This window comes from Miniopterus natalensis, chromosome 19 (genome assembly GCF_054644295.1).
Source record: "Miniopterus natalensis isolate mMinNat1 chromosome 19, mMinNat1.hap1, whole genome shotgun sequence".
NCBI lineage: Eukaryota > Metazoa > Chordata > Mammalia > Chiroptera > Miniopteridae > Miniopterus > Miniopterus natalensis.
The window spans coordinates 39,681,616-39,701,340 of NC_142099.1; the positions used below are offsets into that span (position 1 = coordinate 39,681,616).

A 19,725-nucleotide genomic window follows, 5' to 3' on the forward strand; every position below is an offset into this window, starting at 1 on the left:
GGGGAGGCCACATTGGGTGGTGGCAAGAGCTCAAGCTGATGGCCAGAGGCGAACCACACCCGCACACCAGCTGAGAGCTACTGAGGCCTGGTGCTACCTGGAGACAGCCCTGGGGTTGCAGGCTGGGCTGGTTCCTGGGGGCTGCTCCCATGTTCCTCAGCAACTGGGCTCCCTAGGCAGGTGTGTGGTTGGACAGAGACAGGAGGATGCAGGGGAGCACAGCTTGGGGTCCCTCACAGAATCCACTGTCACCAAATTTATAGGACCCCACCCCAACCTTTACTCTTACCTACTCCTCACTGCTATTTCTTCTGCTGCTGGCACCACTCTGATTCCACGAGGGCTCCTACTCTTGTCCTAGGTCAGCCAGGACTTATTTCTAGAGCCTTCTAAAAGTACTAGCCCAGTCCAGCTGGCATGGCTCAATGGTTGAGCATCGACCTATTAACCAGGAGGTCATGGTTCGATTCCCAGTCAGGGCACATGCCTGGGTTGCGGGTTTGATCCCCAGTAGGAGGCAGGCAGAAGGCAGCTGATCAATGACTCTCTCATTACTGATGTTTCTTTCTCTCTCTCCTTCTCCCTTCCTCTCTTTGAAATCAATAAAAAAATAAAAGGTACTAGCCCATCCAGACACACAGGGCCAAAGAATAAAAGCATCTTTCTCTTAAAGGATCTGGTCCCTGGTCCCTGACTTCATGGTCGTGTTTTTATAGAAGGTAGGGGTTTGTGGGCTGAGAGCGGGGGTGGTGCTGCACCCAACAGCCTACTGAGAAGCAAGGCCAAACGTGCGTGATGTTCAGCACCTGGTGCCCTGGTGTTCTCTCCAGCTTCAGGTCAGGATCCAGCAGACCCAACCCCCTGAGCTCTAAGGGATACTGTTAGGAGACCAGGAAGTGTGGTTGCCATGAAAGGATGGGGTTAGGTTCTGGGGATCAGTGGGCCTGCAGAACGGGCAGACAGGAACAACGCAGCACATGGCAATGTTAGATGGGATCCTGGGGCATAGTGACGCTGCAGGAGGGAGCTAGGTGTTTTCAGTGGAGGAAAAGGTGCTGGAGATCCTGTTTTCTGTGCGGGGTCCCTCCCCACCCTCCACAGGTGAGAAGTGTCCTAGGGAGGAGCAGGAGGCGTGACCTGGGGGGTGGAAGCAAGTCCCATATCCCTACCCTTCCACCACAATATCAGTCAGCACCCCAACACCTTTCTGTACACAGCACAGAAACCAAGGTGGCGAGCAGATGAGGAAAGCATCGACAGAGAAGCAGAGCTGGGCTGAAATTGGCTGCAGGCGTCTTGTCCGGCTGGTGTGGACAAGACGTCTGTGGCTAATTTATTACATACTCCTGTCTCTCCCAAAGCCAATGCCCCCCAGCCTCTGACTCTCCTCTGACCTCAAATCTCACCACAGACAAACAGGACGTTCCTCAGTTACTCACCGAGGAGCTCTCATCTGCCCCCAACCCACCCTCCCAACACCTTGGTCCCTCCCTCCTACCCGCCCACTCAGTCTGACCCTCACTCTCACTCTTCCTCTCCCCCACACCACCCCACCCATCCCTGGCCCTGCCTGACTCACCTCCAAGTCCCATGGACACAAACAAAAATTTCAGCACAACCCACTCCAACCGGTTTGGCTCAGGTGTGCAGCTGCCGTGGGGACAGACGGGCTACAGGTGGGTGCTGGGACACATGCAGGTAATGAGTACCCGGATCTGTCACACACGGCCTGAAGATGGGTGCGGGTGCTCACAGAGTCACGTGAAGACTGCACAGCGGAGGCACAGAGCGGTTCTAATTGTTCGTGTCTCTGTCTCTGCTGAGGGCTCACTGAAGGCAACGAACAGCTGTTAGGTGCCTCTGTCCCCTCCCTGGACTGGCACAAAGTGGTGATCACTACCTGTCAGTGGAATGAACTCAGGTGTGCAGGTGTCCAGGCGTGCACACAGGGAACCACTCAGACAGCTGTTCGTCACCTTGGCTTGAATTGCTCCTGTTCTCAGGACCCAGAATGTGGGTGGGAGGAGGGTAGTAAGGTATGAGGGGAATGGGGTTCAGTGAGGGAGAAAGAACAGACCTAGGAGACCAGGCACTGGTATGGAAAATCCTCCCCAACCAATATCTCCTTGCAGCCGGTACCCTAGAATCTGCCTTCTGCAGGCTTCATCCCAGACAGGGAAGCAAAGGCCCTAGCGGGAGGACGTGTTCCCCAAGAGCAAGGCCCCAATACACTGGGTTGCAGGATGAGGGGTGGGGGACTTGCAGGGAGGTGCTTGATAGATGAGGGAGAGAAAGACCCCTTCCTCAAGCAAGGCCACCTCTAGTGTTCATAGGACCTGAGCATTCCATGAAAAAATGTCCATCCGTCCTATCCTTATACCACCTGGAAAGTCCCGCCTTCATTCTGTGTTCCACGTGGAGTTGGGGGTGACTTCTCAACGATAAGCACTGTGTGTATGTGGGGGGGTGCATTGTGACTGGGGAAGCTGAAGGAGATACAGGAACTGGATACCCACCTGTGATCAAACTGCTCTCCCACCCATGCCTCAGTTTCTCTGTGGTTTCCTGGACTAGGAGGGGTGAGTCCGTGGGAAGGGAAGGAGCTCCTCTGAAACCATGCGATAGGATCCAAGCTGTGATAATTATAATTATAACACAGAATGCTCCCCTCCCATTCCCCCGGCCCTGTGCACCCTGCCACAGTGGATCTCAGAGCAGCATCAGGGTGGGGCTGCTCTCAGCCCAAACCTGAACCCTAACCTGTGTCTCGAGCAGGGGAAGGGGCTCACCAGGTGGAGGTGGAGAGAAACTGGGGAGTTTTGGCATCCAACCTGAGAGCTGGGATCTAGAGCCAGAGTGGGGTCATGGTCCAGACAGAGCCCCGGGCCTGCACCACAGCCCCGGTTTCATACTGACACCCCTTCATTCATGAATTCATGCCTTTAGTGAAAATGTACTCAGTCCCATCACATGCTGTGGACTGTCCCACCATGGATAACTGAGACGAGATTGTAAAACAAGCCTGACTTTCAAGGAGTTCACAAGCTACATCTCTTATCCTGTCCCTCAATTTACACATTTGCTGACTCCCTGGCATGCAGCAGGCTTCAATCAATGTCACTTGACTTGAAGCTAGCAATTTAGTTAAGGAGATAAGATGTTCACAAATTATGAGCACACAAAATAATAAAGGGCCTAGCAGAGGCTGAGGGAGAACAGGAGAACACAGCTTGAATCAAGACTGTCCTTGCAAAGTCCAGACATGCGATCTTGTCCAATATCATGAGATAAATGGGTAAAATGACCATGGAGATAGTGGGAAGGGGCCTCATGCACTTTTGGGACTCCTGGCCAGGTAACAAGAAGGTGTGATGTTGAGAGGGCCCTGCTGGGGAGGCCAGGAATCTGAGGGGCTAATTCCTTGGTCATGGCATCTCCTACATATGCCATGAACTAACTCCCTGCCTCCGGGATGAGGCCTCTTCTCATCTGAGGAATGAGGAATGGGGCCGGCACTGTCCTTGGTTCTGCCCTTCCCTTGACACTGTGGCTCCAAGGCTTGAGCCCCTCCAGGAGACTGGGGGACTTGCCTGGCCGAGAGGCTGGCAGGGTGTGGGGTGCTTAGGTTCCTTTCCATCCACAGGGCCTTGCCCTATTCCTCCTGGCCTGGTGCCTCCCTCCTTGAGCCACCTGGGCCTTCTCCTGCCTGCCTTGCCCGCCCTCTGCCATGCCTCTCTCTTCACAGCCCCTTCCACACACTGCCAGGTGAAGCCTAGAGCTGAGGACAGGATCCCACCCCTCAGGTCCTTCCCTCCCTCCCCAGCGCCCATTAGCTAGCCCAGGCCGTGGGGGCGGTGGCTGCATGTCTCTGTGCCAGGCCCAGCCCCCAGAGACGCACCTGTTCTGACCTGCTGAGCAGGTTCCCAGTTTCTGCCGTAGTTGTTGGCCACGGCGTGGGAAGCCGCTCTGGGGGAGCTTGGAACTCCTGATCACGGCTTCTTGGGGGTAGCTGCAGCTGGGTGGGTAGAACGGGGCCAGGTCCCCCAGCAGGAACCCCAGTGGGACACGCAGGTGCGTCGGGTGCCTGAGGACTCCGTGACCCTCCTGCCCTGGGTCGGTGCCCTCCCAGCTCTACAGACGGCTCCCAGGGAGAACTTGGTGGAACTTCAGAAACAGTGGGCAGCACTGGACTTGGACCAATGCCCCTGTCCCTGGGAGCCGGCATGTGGGGGCTTGAGGCCTGGCTGCTGCTGCTGCTCCTGGCGTCACTCACAGGTAGGCCGCCCTGAACCATCAGGACCCCTGCTGCTGAGCCCCAGCCGTGTGCTCCCCCTGCCCCCAGGAGGCTGCAGTGAGGACTCACTCTCCCTCCCACCCTATCTGCCAGTTGTATCACCAGAAGAATCAGAGTAGCTTTTCCCCTTCGTGTCTCCTGCCCTGGGCCAGTTCCCATGTCTGGGGACCCTGACTGCTACTGCCAGAGCCTTGCTGAGGCCAGAGCTGCCTCTGGGAGATGAAATGAAGTGATCAATGCAGGGGGCAGGGAGGTGGGCCTGGAGGGGACCCTTCTACCAGTTTCCTGGGAGGAGCTCTTGCTTCTCTGCTGAGCTCGGAACTGCTGACTGGTGCTGAGCTGACTCAGGGCTGAGCTGCTTTCTGAGATCATCGATCATCCGGGTGTGGAAGCCTGATGCCCAGAGAGTGGACAGGGGGTTTCTTTCTCCCCTCTCCATGATGTCCTAGAGTCCTAGGTCCAGACACCTGTTGGGGGGCTATGGCCCCTCTGTTTCCCTGGACACACTATTAGATGCCAGGGTGGTAATAAGGTGATGACTCAGATGAGTTGGGGTCTAGGGCAGAGTACCTTCTAGCTAGGTGTGGTTCTCTTTTGTTCATCTCTTGTCCCTCATTTTCTCTTAGATGCCTTATATTTCTGCAGTCTAATGTATATAAAGCAGATATAAGTTATAGGAATTTCTAATCTTCAAATGGGGGATAGAGTGCGTGTGCACACCTGCAGAATGAGGCCACAGTGGGGTTGGGTGGCTGTGCCCAGGGTGAGGAGTAACTGAGACATCCTTCCCTTTGGAACTTGGGGACCTGCCTGCGTAGGACGGTTTGAGTCCCAGTCCCAGGAGCAGTGATGGGAGCCTGGGTGTCCAGCAGGGCCTAGCAGGGCCCTGCCTGGTCCCCAGCTGCCAGCTGCAGCAAGGCCTGGATGTGTGGATGGTGGGGCTGCTCTCCTTTGATCTTAACATGGAAGGGTCATTGGCCCAGCCTCCAGTCACGTCTTGATTCCCATTTTCCAGACAGCCCCTCTCACTCACCTAGGCCAAGGGGGTGGGGCCTGGGTGCTGGGCCAGGCAACCTGGCAGCCACTCTCCCGCAGGATCTACCCACACCCGAAGGATGGAGTCAGTGTGTCTCAGGACTTGGACAGGATCAAAGAGATCACAGCTCCAACTCCTCACTGTACCAAAGGGAAACTGAGAAGCAGAAAGAAGCACACCTGGGGCTCATGTCTGGTCACAGGTGTCTGAGTGCCACAATCTGAACAAGACATGGTCCCTGCACCTTTCTTACGACACAGAGCTGTTCTTTCTAAGAGAAGCTCAAGGAGGGAGAGCAGGCTCCTTCTAGTTTGGGAATCACCTGACCTTGCCCAAGACCTACGGACTGATGGGGGCTGTGGACAGCGAAGCACCCTGGCTCCAGGATGCCCCGGAGGCTGGTGCTCAGTGAGCCACCACATTGCAGTTGCTGCTGCTGTCACCTGCATAGGGATAGAGGGTGCTCCCGAGGGTTCCCAGCCTGAGGATCAGCTGGGCCACGCCCTTCCGAATGCTCTGTGTTTAGGCTCCTCAACAGCTCCCCGGAAGCTAGAGTATTTCTTTACTGAAAAAGCCTTGGATTGAGAGAAGCCAGCAGCCTTGGGTTCTGTCCCCATCTCTGCTATTAATTTGTCAGGTGACCTTGGGCAACTAAGAAACTATACTCAGTAGACCGAGAGGTGGGGCCCAGTGATCTCTGTGGCCTTCAGCTGAGATTCCATGGCTGTGTGAGTGTCTAGGCCCGACCCAAGGGGGAGCTGGGTGCTGGGTACTGGATGCTGGGAGAAGCAGTTGGTCTGGCTGTGGTAATGAAAGGGGATAGTCCTGGCTGCATCTCTGGGTAGGGACCAAGATTGGCTTTACCCTGGACACTGCCTTCTGTCCCTGCACCTAGTGCCCCCCATCTTCGGGGCCGTGACAGCTCTGAGCCCCAGGGCCCTGCCCCACCCGATGGGGAGAGGAGCTGGGCTTGGGAGGCGGCTTGGGAGGCGCCTGCACCACAGCTCTTTGTTTCTCTTTAATGGGATGAGTTTCCGGGTGAGGTCCCCTCCCTTCCCCCTCCCCCACCTCCTGCCCCGGGCATGAGAGGCCCAAGTCTATCGACACCCCTCCAGTAGGATTCTCTTCCCAGCTCTTTGGCCCAGCTGGGCCCTGCAGGGTCTGAGGGTGAGGGGTTCTCTGAATTCTGAGGTCTGTCCTCTGAGGGTAGGGATCAGCTTTTTTGTCTGAGGTTGGTTTCCTAGAAAGGGAGGGGTCCATCCCTGCTATTCTACTCCTGTTTAAGGGGGGGGGAGGCTTTCCTGTAGGATCTACCCAAACCCAGGGAAGCCAGAAAGGGAGGCTGCTTCCCCACACACAGTGAGGGGCAACTAGGGGACCCCGGGAAGTCCTGTGGCCCCATTGACCTCCGTCCTACCCGGGGTGTGCTAAGGGGACCCTAGCCACAGAGATGGCAGTGAAGGGCTTATACCAGAGTTCATGGCCCTGGGCCTCTAGACTGCAGCCTTGGGATTCTGGGGTCCCCCAGGCAAAGTGGAGGGGGTTAAGCCTCATGAGGAGAGAATGCCTGGGCTTTCAGGCCTCTAAAACATGCCCTTTCTGAGCAAGGTCTAGGAAAAGAGGAGGGATGGGGTGGGTAGGAGCTGAGTCAGGAGGGAAGGAGAGGAGCCCAGTAGCTGGATCTGGGAATAGAATCAAGACTAAGGTGAAGTTCAGAATTGGGGGCCACCAGCCCCTGGAGGAGGGTGTGAAGCTGGGATCATTCTCACTGGGTCAGGAACCTATGTCCCCTGGCCTTTCCCATAGTTCTCTGCCCCCACCCCTACTTGCCTTTAAATTGGTGTGTGCTGAGAGCTGAGTTGAGGCTGTGATTTGGGGTGGGGCAGAACTGGCCACACTTGGAGGGGGTTGGCTGGCAGGATTGGGGGGCTGGCTAGGATCTCAGGAGTTTGGGAGAAGCTGAATTCTGGGTCTCCCACCCACAGTGTGGCTGTTGTGGTGACTCAGCCTGGCTCAGACTGGCTCCGGGGGGTTTAGGGGACTTATCCGTGCTGGGAGCTGTGTCTGGGCCAGAGCGGGGCTGCCTGCAGGCCTGCCCTGCCCCATTGTTCTCACCTCCCTCTGCTCTGGGGTGGCCCCCCTCAGACACTAATGGGTGGGTGGGAGCTTTGCCCAGGTTGGGAAGCTCTTGGTAAGCTGGGGGGCTTAGGACAATGGGGGGGTAAGTGAGGGAGGTAGATGAAGCCAGAGAGAAGAATCTCCTGGTTTTCAGTCCCTTGTATTCCAAGGCCAAGGCCATTCGGGAGGAAGGAAAAGGGCTGGTTTATGTCACAGTCCTGAATGGGGGCTTCAGAGTTCCCCTTCCAGGTCCTTCCCCACCCTAATCTCACCTTGTGGAGACTGTGGTGAGGGAGGTGGGTTAACAGATGAGCAGAGATCCTGAATGGCTGGGACCCTCCCTCAGCCCCAGGCAGGATCCCCTCCCACCAACCAACACCAAACAACCCTCACAGGGCTGATTTTTCTGGTGGTGACAGCAGCAGAGGCTAACAGATATTACTAGGGACAGGCCTCCTCCAGGCCAGAGGCCTTAAGAGTGTGGTTGGGGGTGAGAAGGGCGAGTCCTAGTAGGAACCTGAGAAGCAAGAGGAGAGAGAGCTCTTGTTGTGTTCGTTGGGGAGCCCTTGATGGCAACTTTCTATTACCTGGAGGGACAGTGACCTCATCTGTGGGTCCCTCCACATGAGATGACTCTGCCCTCCTGTCTGTGGTGAGGTGGGAGGACAGCCTGGGCGACACTCCAGACGGATACAGAGCCACACACCACTGATCACAGGCAGCTGAGACAGGGAGACATGTAGACACCACAGAGAACCACATCCAAATATTTACCACATACACAGCATCTGTGGGACAGGAGTGCGAGATGTACAGGCATGGAGCAGTGTGCACACACATCCACACACACACTGCAGCACTCCTCTCTGGGTGCAGACAAGCACATACACTCACCCGAAAGTAAGGCATGAACACCAACTGTGCAACACCCCCCCTTCATGCTAAGAGACAGCCTCACATGCGTGTGAACCGGCAACAAGAACAGTCAGGCCCTCACCCAAAGCTGCACGTCCAGACACACAGGACTCGCACTTCCTCCCCTCTTCCTCACAGGCCCTGCATGTACTCCCAGGGGATGCTGATGGGGAGACGCCCCTCACAAGGAAGAGCCTCATTCCCCAGACACACACTCTGTGGCTGCCAGGCTCAGTTTCCTCTCCTGAGATCACAGGCCAGGCCTCACACACATAGGAAAGTTGGGACCCAAGCTCAGGGTGGGGAGCAGCCAGCCAGCCCCAGCCAGGAATGGAGGACCTGTCTGGGAGCTGGTGGCATGGGGGCCTGGCCAGGGGTGGGGGAGGCCAAGGGCAGGGATCCTGTCTGGCCAGTTGTGCCTGTTCCTTCCCTTGCGCAAGGTGGTGGCTGGTGGTGACTGTGGCTCAGCAGCAGGTCTGAATCACCAAAGCTCCTGACCAGAGTCCTGGGGCTCCAGGAGGAGGGTTGGGAGGGTCCAAGAGAGGAGTGCCAGCCGGCAGAGTCCACCAGCCTCAGCAAACAATTTGCAGCAGAAGGGTCGTGGGCTTGGCCTGGCCTGGCGGCTACACGCCCACACGGTGACCTCACCAGGCAGCAGGGTGTTTCCTGTGCTCTGGTGACATCACCGTGCCAACACCGGGTAGGCACTGGGTGGGGAGAAGAACAGGAGGCCGGGAGTCCAGGCTTCGGTCCAGTTAAGCTCAAGCTCTCTTCCGCTGACTGGTGGACTTAGGACAGTAGGGGCTGTGGGAGAGATCCAGAGGGACTTTCCTGTGTTACTGGGGCCTCACCGTGAGGAGCTTGGGCTTGTCGCTTGAGAGTGTGGGTCTTGGACTCATAAGTAGGGATGACAGTATTCAGCTCAGGCATGTGCTGGCACTCGATGCCTGTTGTGCCCTAAGGAGTTATTTTGGGGGGAAATGTGGGTGATTACTGGGGTGAGGGGCAGATGGTTGGCAAGTGTAAGGATGTGAATAAAAAATATGCCTCTGACATTGTCCCAGAAATAGTCTTTAGAAGGGTTTCGTTGTCCAGCTAGAGCAGGGCTTCGGCCCCTGTGGCCTGCAGACAGTGGTCTTGGAAGTAGAGGGCGTGCTGGGAAGCCCCTATCTGAAGCCCACCTCCAGGCCTTGCTTGGCAGCCCTGCCCCTCCAGTGTCAAGAGGATGTGCCTGGGAGGGGCGCAGGTGGTTAGCTGGACTCCCCAGGCTGGGCTGGGTGGGACCAACATCAGCTGAGGCAGCTCACGGCCCTGGCATCTGGCCCTGCAGGTCTGTCTAGTCCCTTTTAGGCCCTTCAAGCTCTCAACAGCATCCTCCCTCCCCCCCTCCACCCCTCCCCCCGGAAGCTGGGCTGCGGGACCCCATCCCTCTGCCCCAGGCTCTGCCTCACTGGAACCCTCTGATCCACTGTAGTGGCACTTCTTGGTCTCCCCTGTGCTTGCCCTCTCCACCCCCTTCTTTTTCCCTTTGCAATGAACCCAGCTAACCAGTCTGTCCTGCCTGTACCCCGAGGTTGGCAATGTCGTGGCCACCCCTCCTTCCCTAGCCCAGCCAAAGACTGCTCATTTCTCTCTGGTCCACCCTTTCCATCTTCTGCCTGTCTCTCCTCCATTTACTCATTCACTCCCTCCCCCATTCATCCTGTCATCAGTAAACACTATCAATTATGTGCCAAGGATGCAGCTACGGGCTCCCAGAGGAAGCGCTGAGTCAGAAGCCATGTGCCCATATGGGATGTGAGACCCAGTTTCTACTCTGAGATGTCTGGTGGGAGAGGCAGCTACAGTCCATAGGATGAAGTGTGTGATCGGGTAAAAGCAGGCTGCTGGGCCAGCACAGCGCTCCCTGAGGTGGGGGTCGGGGAGGGAGGACTCCAGGAGGAAGTCTAAGCCAGTGAGTAGGAACCATCAGACAGGGAGGAGGGCATCCTGGCAGGTATGTGGAGTGTCTTTGAGTCTCTGTCATCTCTCTTTCTGTTCAGTGACCAAATCCTGCAAAGTTTGGAAACTTTGTCCCCTCCTCTCCGCCCAGCAGCCCCATGTGAGGCTGCAGCTGCAAGGCTCCTGGTTCAGTCTCCCTGCTTTCCAGTGGGAGGGCACAGCACCCTGCCTCCTGCATTTGGGACTCCCATTTCTTCTTGACCAAATCTGAACCCCTCTGCCTTGTGAGGAAGGTCCCGGGTGACCACAGGCTCCACTCCTGCTCTGGACACATCTGCCTCGGCTGCCCTCCACTCTGCTTCCCTAACCAGCCGGCCTCTCCACCTACCTGGTCCCTCCTCACAACTGGCCTGCAGCACTGCACTGCCCGGAGTCAGAAATCATCCCAAGGGGCCCGCATCTGTCTCCACATGGACTGACCATGTTTCTCAAGGGCAGGAAGTGGCTCCTCCTTTGCAGATAAGGCCATAGGACAGGTCCTCCAAGGGCTTCACTGGTCCTTTCGAGGCACTAACCAGCCTTCTGTTGCTGGTCCCAAGCCCTGGTCCTCTGACCCTGGCTCACTGTGCTGATCCTGTCACTGTGTCTGCTCTGACCTCATCTCTCTAAGCCTCTGACCTTCAGCCTTTCTGCCTTCAGTCACTTGCTTGTTCCTGGCCGGGAGCCTTGCTGGCGCCTTCCTCCCACATAGAACACCTTCCCCTCTCTGGGAATCCAGGTCCCTCATCTTCAAGCCACGAAAAGAATGTTCTGAAGGGCCTCCCCGGATGGACCCCTCCCACTCAACCAGTGCTCCCCACCCTTGCCATGGCCCCTCACAGTGCCTTTCCCTGGGGGGTGAGTAGGCTTGTCTAGGGCTTCCCTGCTTTTCTGCACACAGAACCCTGAGCCCCCTGAGGGCAGAGGCCGGGTCCCCCCTCAGCTGTCCACCCTGCCGATGCTCAGGACACAATCCTGGGCCGGGGAGGGTGTGACCCCCCCTTCCAGGGGGGTCGCTTCCTCCCTGGGTCTCAGGTTCCTCTCGGAAATGGAGGTGACACGCCGACCTCTGGGCGGCTCTGAGAGTAACGAGGTGATGGCCCCAGGTGCTCTGCCAGCATCATGGTCCGAGTTCCCTTTGCTGTTATCATAGGAGCGTGTCCCCCCTCCAGCAGCGCCCCTCTGTCTGCCCCTCGCCCCGCCGCTGCCCCCTCGCCCCGCCGCTGCCCCCTCGCCCCCTCATCCCGCCTCTGTCGCCCTGCAGGCCGCTGCCCCCCTCGCCCCGCCGCTGCCCCCTCGCCCCGCCGCTGCCCCCTCGCCCCCTCATCCCGCCTCTGTCGCCCTGCAGGCCGCTGCCCCGCGGGTGAACTGGAGACGGCGGACCTGGTGACCGTGGTGCTGGGTCAGGACGCGAGGCTGCCCTGCTTCTACCGCGGGGACCCCGACGAGCAGGTGGCGCAGGTGGCCTGGGCGCGCGTGGACGCGGGCGAGGGCGCCGGGGAGCTGGCGCTGCTGCACGCCCAGTACGGGCTGCACGTGGGCGCCGCCTACGAGGGCCGCGTGCAGCTGCCGCGGGGCCGGCGGAGCGCCCTGGACGGCGCGGTGCTGCTGCGCAACGCGGTGCAGGCGGACGAGGGCGAGTACGAGTGTCGGGTCAGCACCTTCCCCGCCGGCAGCTTCCAGGCGCGCCTGCGGCTCCGCGTGCTGGGTAGGCGGGGGCGGGGGGGGGGGGGAGAGTGGGGGCGGGGAGAGTGGGGGCGGGGGCGGGGGGAGTGGGGGCGGGGGCGGGGGGAGTGGGGGCGGGGGGAGTGGGGGCGGGGGGAGTGGGGGGGCGGGGAGAGTGGGGGGGCGGGGGAGTGGGGGGAGTGGGGGGGAGTGGGGAGTGGGGGCGGGGAGAGTGGGGGCGGGGGCGGGGGGAGTGGGGGCGGGGAGAGTGGGGGCGGGGGCGGGGGGAGTGGGGGCGGGGAGAGTGGGGGCGGGGAGAGTGGGGGCGAGTGGGGAGTGGGGGCGGGGAGAGTGGGGGCGGGGGGAGTGGGGGCGGGAGGAGTGGGGGCGGGAGGAGTGGGGGCGGGGGGAGTGGGGGCGGGGGGCGGGGGGAGTGGGGGGGCGGGGCTCCTGCGGCGGCGAGCGGCCGTGCCCGCGGTCAGAGGGTCCCCGCGCGTGGCCGCCGCGCCTCGGTGCAGCCGGCGCCGCGTGGGGCAGAGCCGTTCAGCACGAGCCTCCCCGCTGGACCCGAAACCTCCCTGTGGGTTTCCCCGCCCGCTGGGACGGCGCCCCGCCCTGCCTCCTGCGCGAGCCGGCGCCCCTCCTCTTGCCTGCCCCTGGCCCCGCCGGGATACCGTCCCGGCCTCCCCCACGCCGCCCAGCCCACGCACGAGGCCTCCCTCACGACCTGGGTCCGCGTGACCCCGTCCAGCCGCCACATTTCAAAGCTGGGGACCGCCCTGGCCGGTGGCTCCGTGGTTAGAGCGCCTGCCCTCGGACTGAAGGGTCTCAGTTGGGTCCTGGCCAAGGGCACGCACCTGGGTTGCACGTTGGATCCTTGGCCCCGATTGGGGTGCGTGGGGAAGGCAACCCATGGAAATGTCGCTTTCCCGTTGCTGTTTTCTCCTCTCTCCCTTCCACTCTCTCTGTAAAGCAGTGGAGAAAATATCCTCGGGTGAGGTAAAACAAACAAAACAAACAGAAATACAACAATAAGGAGCTGAGGACCTTCCCCCTTTCCCACTCAACTCTCTCTTCTCCCGGCTGCACTTACTGGTTTTTTAACAGTTCTACCAAAAACACTCACTCAAAGCCCCCGAACCGGGGCTCCACATGGGGCCTAGATGTGGACGTGCAGCCCAGGTATGGCCAGCTGGCCGTGCAGGTCCATGGAGGATACGCTCTCTTGATCTGGGCCTTCAGTGAATGTGGTCAGAGGCCACGATTGCCCTTTAGATCACTGTGGGCACTTGCGGTCAGCAGAAGCCCCAGACCTGTGGTCAGCTTAAGTCTTTTCCATTCTGTGCTTGGGCCGTTAATGCTCTGGAGATAAAAAAGGTCCTTATCATTTCCCTTTATCCACCAGCCTGTTAGAAAACGAGAGTGTGAACTAGGCTTGAGTGCCTAATAGCTGATGATCTGGGGCAAATCATTTAACCTCCCTGAGCCTCAGTTTTCTTACCTGTGAAACAGGGGTAACAGCATCTGTGTACCTCAGGGGTCTGCTGACAGGTCTGAACAAGATAACGTGTGAAGTGTTTAGCATAATACTTGGCACATAGTAAGTGCTTAATAAATGGTACCTATTATTATATATATGTTATCTGGTTAGTTTTATAATTACTTTATTCCTTTCATTTAAAAATGACCCTTGTTCACTGTAGAAAATACTAACAATGGACAAAGGTATAAAGTCAGATGAGAGTCTGCCACTAGCCTGGTGTCTTTCTTGGTGAAATAAGAGAAGAAAAAGGGGCTGGAAGTTGGCACCTGTATGGGGCTGAGCTGAGATGGGGCCTTCTGACAGGTTGTGCAGATCGTGATCTCACCTCTCCCGTCTGCAGTGCCTCCCCTGCCCTCACTGAATCCTGGTCCAGCGCTCGAAGAGGGCCAGGGCCTGACTCTGGCTGCCTCCTGCACAGCCGAGGGCAGCCCAGCCCCCAACGTTACCTGGGACACAGAGGTCAAGGGCACCATGTCCAGCCGCTCCTTTAAGCACTCCCGCTCTGCGGCTGTCACTTCTGAGTTCCATCTGGTGCCCAGCCGCAGCATGAATGGGCAGCCACTCACCTGTGTGGTTTCCCACCCAGGCCTGCTCCAGGACCAGAGGATCACCCACATCCTCCAAGTGGCCTGTGAGTACTGGGATCTCAGGTGGGAGCCCCATGGGCTTCAAGAGGATGGATGAGATGCTGAGAAACCCTGAGCCACACCAGTAGGCCAGCCTGGGTTCTGTGGCGACAACATGGGGCTGAGAGAGCACCAGGCAGAGAGGTAGAAGACCTGGATGGAGCCCGCCCCAGATGACCTTAGGCCTCTGACCTTCAGTGCCCTGCTCTTTACAAAGGGCTTCTGGGAGGATTACATGTAAACTTGGAATCGACCACTTTGTGAAATGCACAGGCGAGGGTTTGTAGACAGATGTGGGACAAGCTTGAGGGCTGATGTTCACCAGCTGTCATCCAGCCTCATAGGCTTCATTTTCCTCCTCAGCAGGAGTGTAATGGTACCACCTTCAGGGCTCCGATGGGAGGTGGGAGGTAGGAGCTGGAGTGCAGAGCATCTCACAGGGCGCTCAGTGCAGTGAAGGTGCTTGGAGAACAGCAGGTGTTTCCCGCCATTAGGTTTTGAGCCTCTGGGAAGAGAGACTGTTTTCTACTTGTACTGACCCAGCATATGGCACAAACTTGGTCCTCAACAAATGTTGGTTAAAGATATGAATGAAGTAGTAGGACTGTTTAGCTTTCCAAGAATCAGGGAGCATTTACCAAGTACCAGCTCTGCTGGGCATCATGGGGGTGGGTAGGGAGCCCAGGAGTGACATGTGGGTACAGTGAGGCACTTAGGGGCTCCTTGCACCAGTAACCACTGTGGACCTTCTGAGCTCAGAGAGGGGAGGGAGCCATGTGGTGAGGCACCATCAACCAGGTGTGGCTGGGCTGGGCTGGCATTGAGGGGTGGGAAGGAGATGGCAGTGGGGGCTCTTCCAGGTAGGTGGAGTCTGGGTGGGGGCCTTGGAGGAACAGCAAAATCAAAGCCACCATTCCCATTTTTTCTCTTCCCATCTTCCATCCCAGTCCTTGCTGAGGCCTCTGTGAGGGGCCTTGAAGACCAGAAACTGTGGCAGGTTGGCAGAGAAGGTGCTATGCTCAAGTGCCTGAGTGAGGGGCAGCCCCCTCCCTCCTACAACTGGACACGGTAAGGGCCTAGGTCTGGGGAGAGCCTCACTTGGGACCAGGGTCCTCTCCTCTAAGGCCAGCATGTACTCATTATGGGCTGGGACAACATATTTTGAGCCCCAGGTAAGTTGGGGCACAGGTTCAGACTGACACAAGAACATCCATGGTCACCAAATGTTACTGGCTTGCACCATGAATCTCGGATATGTGATCATTTTAGGGAACAAAGTAATAAAGACCTTGTTTTTTTTTCTAACTTTTACATGGTGAAGTGTAATACAGTACTTAAATATTAATATTTTATATATTTATGTAAATTCCTACAGTGGATAAGACAAAACAATACAGCTGATTGTAACTGCTGTTAAACCCACGCTCCTGTGACCACTTGGTGGTGTCAGGGCCCTACCCAGGAGCACCCACTACCTCTGCAGGTTCCCTCGAGGAGGGCTTGGCTTTTTACAGGGTCTGAAGTCCAGGGGCTCAGGGAGGGTCCGCTCACGTGTGTGAGCCCAGGACGGGCACACGGCCTTGTGCCTGGGCTCTGCTCCTGGACACTGTGTGCAGCGCATGGGTGTGGGGGCACCAGTCACTTTTTCCAAGTACATCTGAGCCCAGACAGGAATGAAGTGTTCTGTTGTGCAGACTTCATGCCATGTGTGCATGGTGCCCAGTGCTAGTGATGGGATGCCCGTGGGAGCATGTGTGATGGCATGCATGTGTGTAGGGGTACCTGGGTCAGGCTGGGCTGCAGGGAGAAGGGGGCCTCTGCCTAGACCTGCCTGGGGGTGGGAGGGGCACCGTGGGAACAGCCTGCGGCTCTGGGTGACGGTAGAGGAAGGAGGTGGAGCGTGGTCTGGGCATGTTGGGTGGTGGCAGCCTCAGCCTGCCCAGCCAGCACCCATCAGCTTCCCTGTCCTCCAGGCTGGACGGGCCTCTGCCAAGTGGGATGCGTGTGGAAGGGGACACCCTGGGCTTCCCCCCGCTGACCTCGGAACACAGTGGTGTCTATGTCTGCCACGTCAGCAATGAGCTGGCCTCCCGGGATTCTCAGGTCACTGTGGAGGTTCTTGGTAAGTCTGGGCAGAAGCAGGGACCTGGGCTGAGGGTCTGGGGGCCACAGAGCAAGACAGAGGGAACTGGAGGGGGCTGGGCTGCATGTGTTCTGCAGAGGGTCAGGCTCAGGGGCTGGTTTGGATGTCCTCTGTGAAAGGGCAGGGGGAGTGCGCGTCGGGGACCTGGGCACCTGGGCACCTGCCTCAGGCAGCAGCCTGTCTCCAGCAGACCCAGAGGAGGCCTCGGTGAAGCAGGTGGACCTGGTGTCAGCCTCTGTGGTGGTGGTGGGTGTCATTGCCGCCCTCCTGTTCTGCCTGCTGGTGGTGGTGGTGCTGCTGATGTCGCGATACCATCGGCGCAAGGCGCAGCAGATGACCCAGAAATAGTGAGTACTGGCTGCCCTGGGACAGGGAGAACTGGGCTGGGGACAGAGAGGAGGCAAGCAGCAGGTGGGCCAAGACCAAGGAGAGAGAGGAGACTGGGTGGTTCACATCTGGGGGCAGCCTTTCGGGAGGTGGGAAGGAGCTCGGAGCCTGGACCACAGTTGGATGAGGAGAACCATGTTGCCTGCGTGAGGGTCAGATCCACACAACCAGGTGTCACCACATGCATACACGCTTTGCAGCCACACCGCCACCAGCAGCCACCCAGTCACACTTGCAGGGACAGCACAGCAGCCATGGCCCATCTCACAGAGGCTCAGCCAGGCTGAGCTTACCGTGGAGGCCACCACTGCCCTGCGCTTCTGACAAAGGGTGTCTTTCCCAGTGAGGAGGAGCTGACCCTGACCAGGGAGAACTCCATCCGGAGGCTGCATTCCCACCACTCCGACCCCAGGAACCAGGTGTGTGCCCCTCTGCTGACCAGGAGCACAGCCCTCCCCTGGGTCTGGCCACTGATTCACAGCTGGGGCTGGGCTGGGGCACTGTTGGGAGTATGGCTGCTTCGGGTCTCCTGGGTTCCTTGGGAAGCCACCATCAGTACCTGGGGGCAGGGGGGGACTTGGGGGTGGGCATGAAGCTGTTTGTACCTGGGAGAGAATGACATGTGGGTTTGGAGGAGTGGTGATCAGGGAGGAGGCTGATGGAAGACAAAGGTGAAGAGGCCGAGCCCTGTCCTGATTCCTCCCCATGTCCGGGCCCTGCAGCCGGAGGAGAGTGTAGGGCTGAGAGCCGAGGGCCACCCTGATAGTCTCAAGGACAACAGTAGCTGCTCTGTGATGGTGAGGCCCCCGGCCCCACCGGTGTCCCCACTGCTCTTCCCAGGCTCCTGTCCTGTTCCCAACATGGTGGGTCAGCAGCCTCCTCTCCTGTCCCTCATGTCTCATCTCAGCCTGGCTCAGGCTGCCCAGCCCCTCACCCCTGCTCTGCCTTTGTCTCCATCTCCGTCCCCACATCCAACATTTGCTCCCAGCTCCTTCTCTGACCCCTGTGTCTCTGAGACAGATATGACCCCCGACCCCCTGTTTATGCCTGACCTCTGGCCCCACCTGGCCCCACTGGCCCCCCAGGGTATAACTGCCCTGTCTTGGTTCCTCACATGCCCTCCACCCTTCGTCTCCAGAGTGAAGAGCCGGAGGGCCGCAGTTACTCCACGCTGACCACTGTGCGAGAGATAGAGACGCAGACTGAGCTGCTGTCTCCAGGCTCCGAGCGGGCAGAGGAGGAGCAGGACTGCGACGAAGGCATCAAGCAGGCCATGAACCACTTTGTGCAGGAGAACGGGACGCTGCGGGCCAAGCCCACGGGCAATGGCATCTACATCAATGGGCGGGGGCACCTGGTCTGACCCAGGCCCACCTCCCCGAAGCCTGGCTCCCTCTGCTGACATGGGGGCTTTCAGCTCATCTCAGGGGCCCCCCCAAACAGCCCACTGATGACTGCTCCACCTTTTCCTCCAGCCCTTGTGTCTGACACCCAGATGGCTCTATTGGTTGAGTCCCTGTCCATGTGTGCAGGTCAGTGTGTGTGTGTGTGTGTGTGTGTGTGTGTGTTGGCCAAGTGTGTGTGTGGAGAATGACTGTGCCCATGTGTCGTGCTGTTTCTCAGAGTCCAGTGCCTGTTGCTGCTGTGCCCCAGGTCTCAGGCAGCTGTGTGGGGAGTGTTGTGTAGCTGTGTGGCCTCTGCCTGCAAATGCAGGCGTTTTCTTCACACCCCAGAGCAGTATTATAATGATGCAGAGGTTGGAGGCAAGAGGTGGAGACTGTGGGTCATTTCCAGGTGTGCAGGCACAGCTGGAGCTGGAATCTGGCCTCCTGAGTGGGGGAGCTGGATTCCCACCCCTGGGAGCCCTGGGGTGAGTGTGAAGCCAGCCTGGGTCCGCCAGAGGCTCCAGCGAGCGGTTAGAGAGGAGCCCTCTGCCCTCTGGTGGCTGCGGGGCCTGCTGCAGGCACATACTTTCTTTGAGGACTAGTGCTATGAACCATTTAATAAGAGAAAAATCTTTAAACAAATTTTTCATTTATGTGAATGTTTCTCCATCATTCCTTAAAACGAGGCCCGTTCATCCAGGAGTTCAGCACAGCCCAGACCATCCCAGGGACTCACTTCCTGTACTCCTTTTGAGGACTCTTAGCCCGGGTGGCCTTGTGGGAGGGAGCTTGGAGCCAGTGGGGTCTGAGGTGTATGCCCTGGTCATGGCTTCCGAGGGCACGATCTGTCCTTGGTCCCCTGGGCCCCTGTTTTCTTTGCTGTGTCCATAGTTGCCTGTGGTCCCTTGGGGGGTTGTTGGGACTTGGTGTCGAAGGTTCCTAGTTCAGTTGTTGCAGAGAGAGGGTGGGGTTTCAGGGGACTCAAAGGAGCTGCTGGGGGCCAGACTGTCTCCTTCCCCGGGGGTCTTGATGCCACCACCTCAGGGCTTTCCTGGCCATTTCTGTGGGTGGAAGCTGCAGTTAGATAAGGCCCATTTCTGCCTGGTTCACCCAGACACACTCAGTACAAGTACCGAGATTGAGTGCCCAAACCCTGCAGGGCCTGGAATGTTCTGGACTCTTGGACCAAAGAAGAGACTCCCAGCCCTGCTCCCCAACCAGCCCGGGACTTTGGATCTGGGATCCTAGTGTGTACATTCTATGTAAATATGTCCATATTTGTACATAAAACCACATTCTGTTTTTAAATAAACAGATGATACCTGTTCTGCCTGGTCCTTGTCGGGCTCCCTGAGCTGTGTAAACCCTGAACACCTGCGTCTGTCTCAGCACCTCCCCCTGTGGTCCAGGAGGATGGAGTCAGATGCCTGTGGCTGGGAGGGGGTAGCAAAGAAATGACCTCCCAAGACCAGCAGCGACCTCTGAGTCCCCAGTGGGACAGGCAGCCCCGCTGGGCATCCCTGTGTGCGGGGGTTGCAGCAGCTCCGGCGGGGGAGGCGGGCAGAGACCAAACTGCAAAGGAGCTCCCCAGCATGTTCGAGTTGGAAGGACTTGAAGATCCTATGTGTGAAAA

The 19,725-nt window shown here is 58.3% G+C and overlaps 1 protein-coding gene across 2 annotated transcripts; it reads left to right on the forward strand.

Annotated features, from left to right (window-relative positions):
- The first annotated feature begins 3,942 nt into the window (after positions 1–3,942).
- On the forward strand, positions 3,943–19,418 carry NECTIN4 (nectin cell adhesion molecule 4). 2 transcript variants are annotated; one of them, XM_087827743.1, is made up of 9 exons: positions 3,943–4,275; positions 11,692–12,051; positions 13,892–14,182; positions 15,125–15,245; positions 16,151–16,299; positions 16,508–16,667; positions 17,051–17,126; positions 17,430–17,504; positions 17,846–19,418. In XM_087827743.1, exons 1-9 carry the CDS (start codon positions 4,200–4,202, stop codon positions 18,068–18,070), a joined length of 1,533 nt encoding a protein of 510 aa, XP_087683869.1. In that variant the 5' UTR covers positions 3,943–4,199; the 3' UTR covers positions 18,071–19,418. The 2 variants fall into 2 exon arrangements, with proteins under 2 accessions (XP_087683869.1, XP_087683870.1); XM_087827744.1 differs by having other exon boundaries at positions 16,511–16,667.
- The last annotated feature ends 307 nt before the right edge of the window (positions 19,419–19,725 follow it).

What these genes read in the sequence shown, in the direction of transcription:
- NECTIN4 (XM_087827743.1), top strand. Translation starts at nt 4,200, where the DNA reads ATGCCCCTGTCCCTGGGAGCCGGCATGTGGGGGCTTGAGGCCTGGCTG. An exon ending in CAGCAGATGACCCAGAAATA is followed by an intron (nt 16,668 to 17,050) that starts GTGAGTACTGGC and finishes TGTCTTTCCCAG; the next exon opens with TGAGGAGGAGCTGACCCTGA. An exon ending in ACTCCGACCCCAGGAACCAG is followed by an intron (nt 17,127 to 17,429) that starts GTGTGTGCCCCT and finishes CGGGCCCTGCAG; the next exon opens with CCGGAGGAGAGTGTAGGGCT.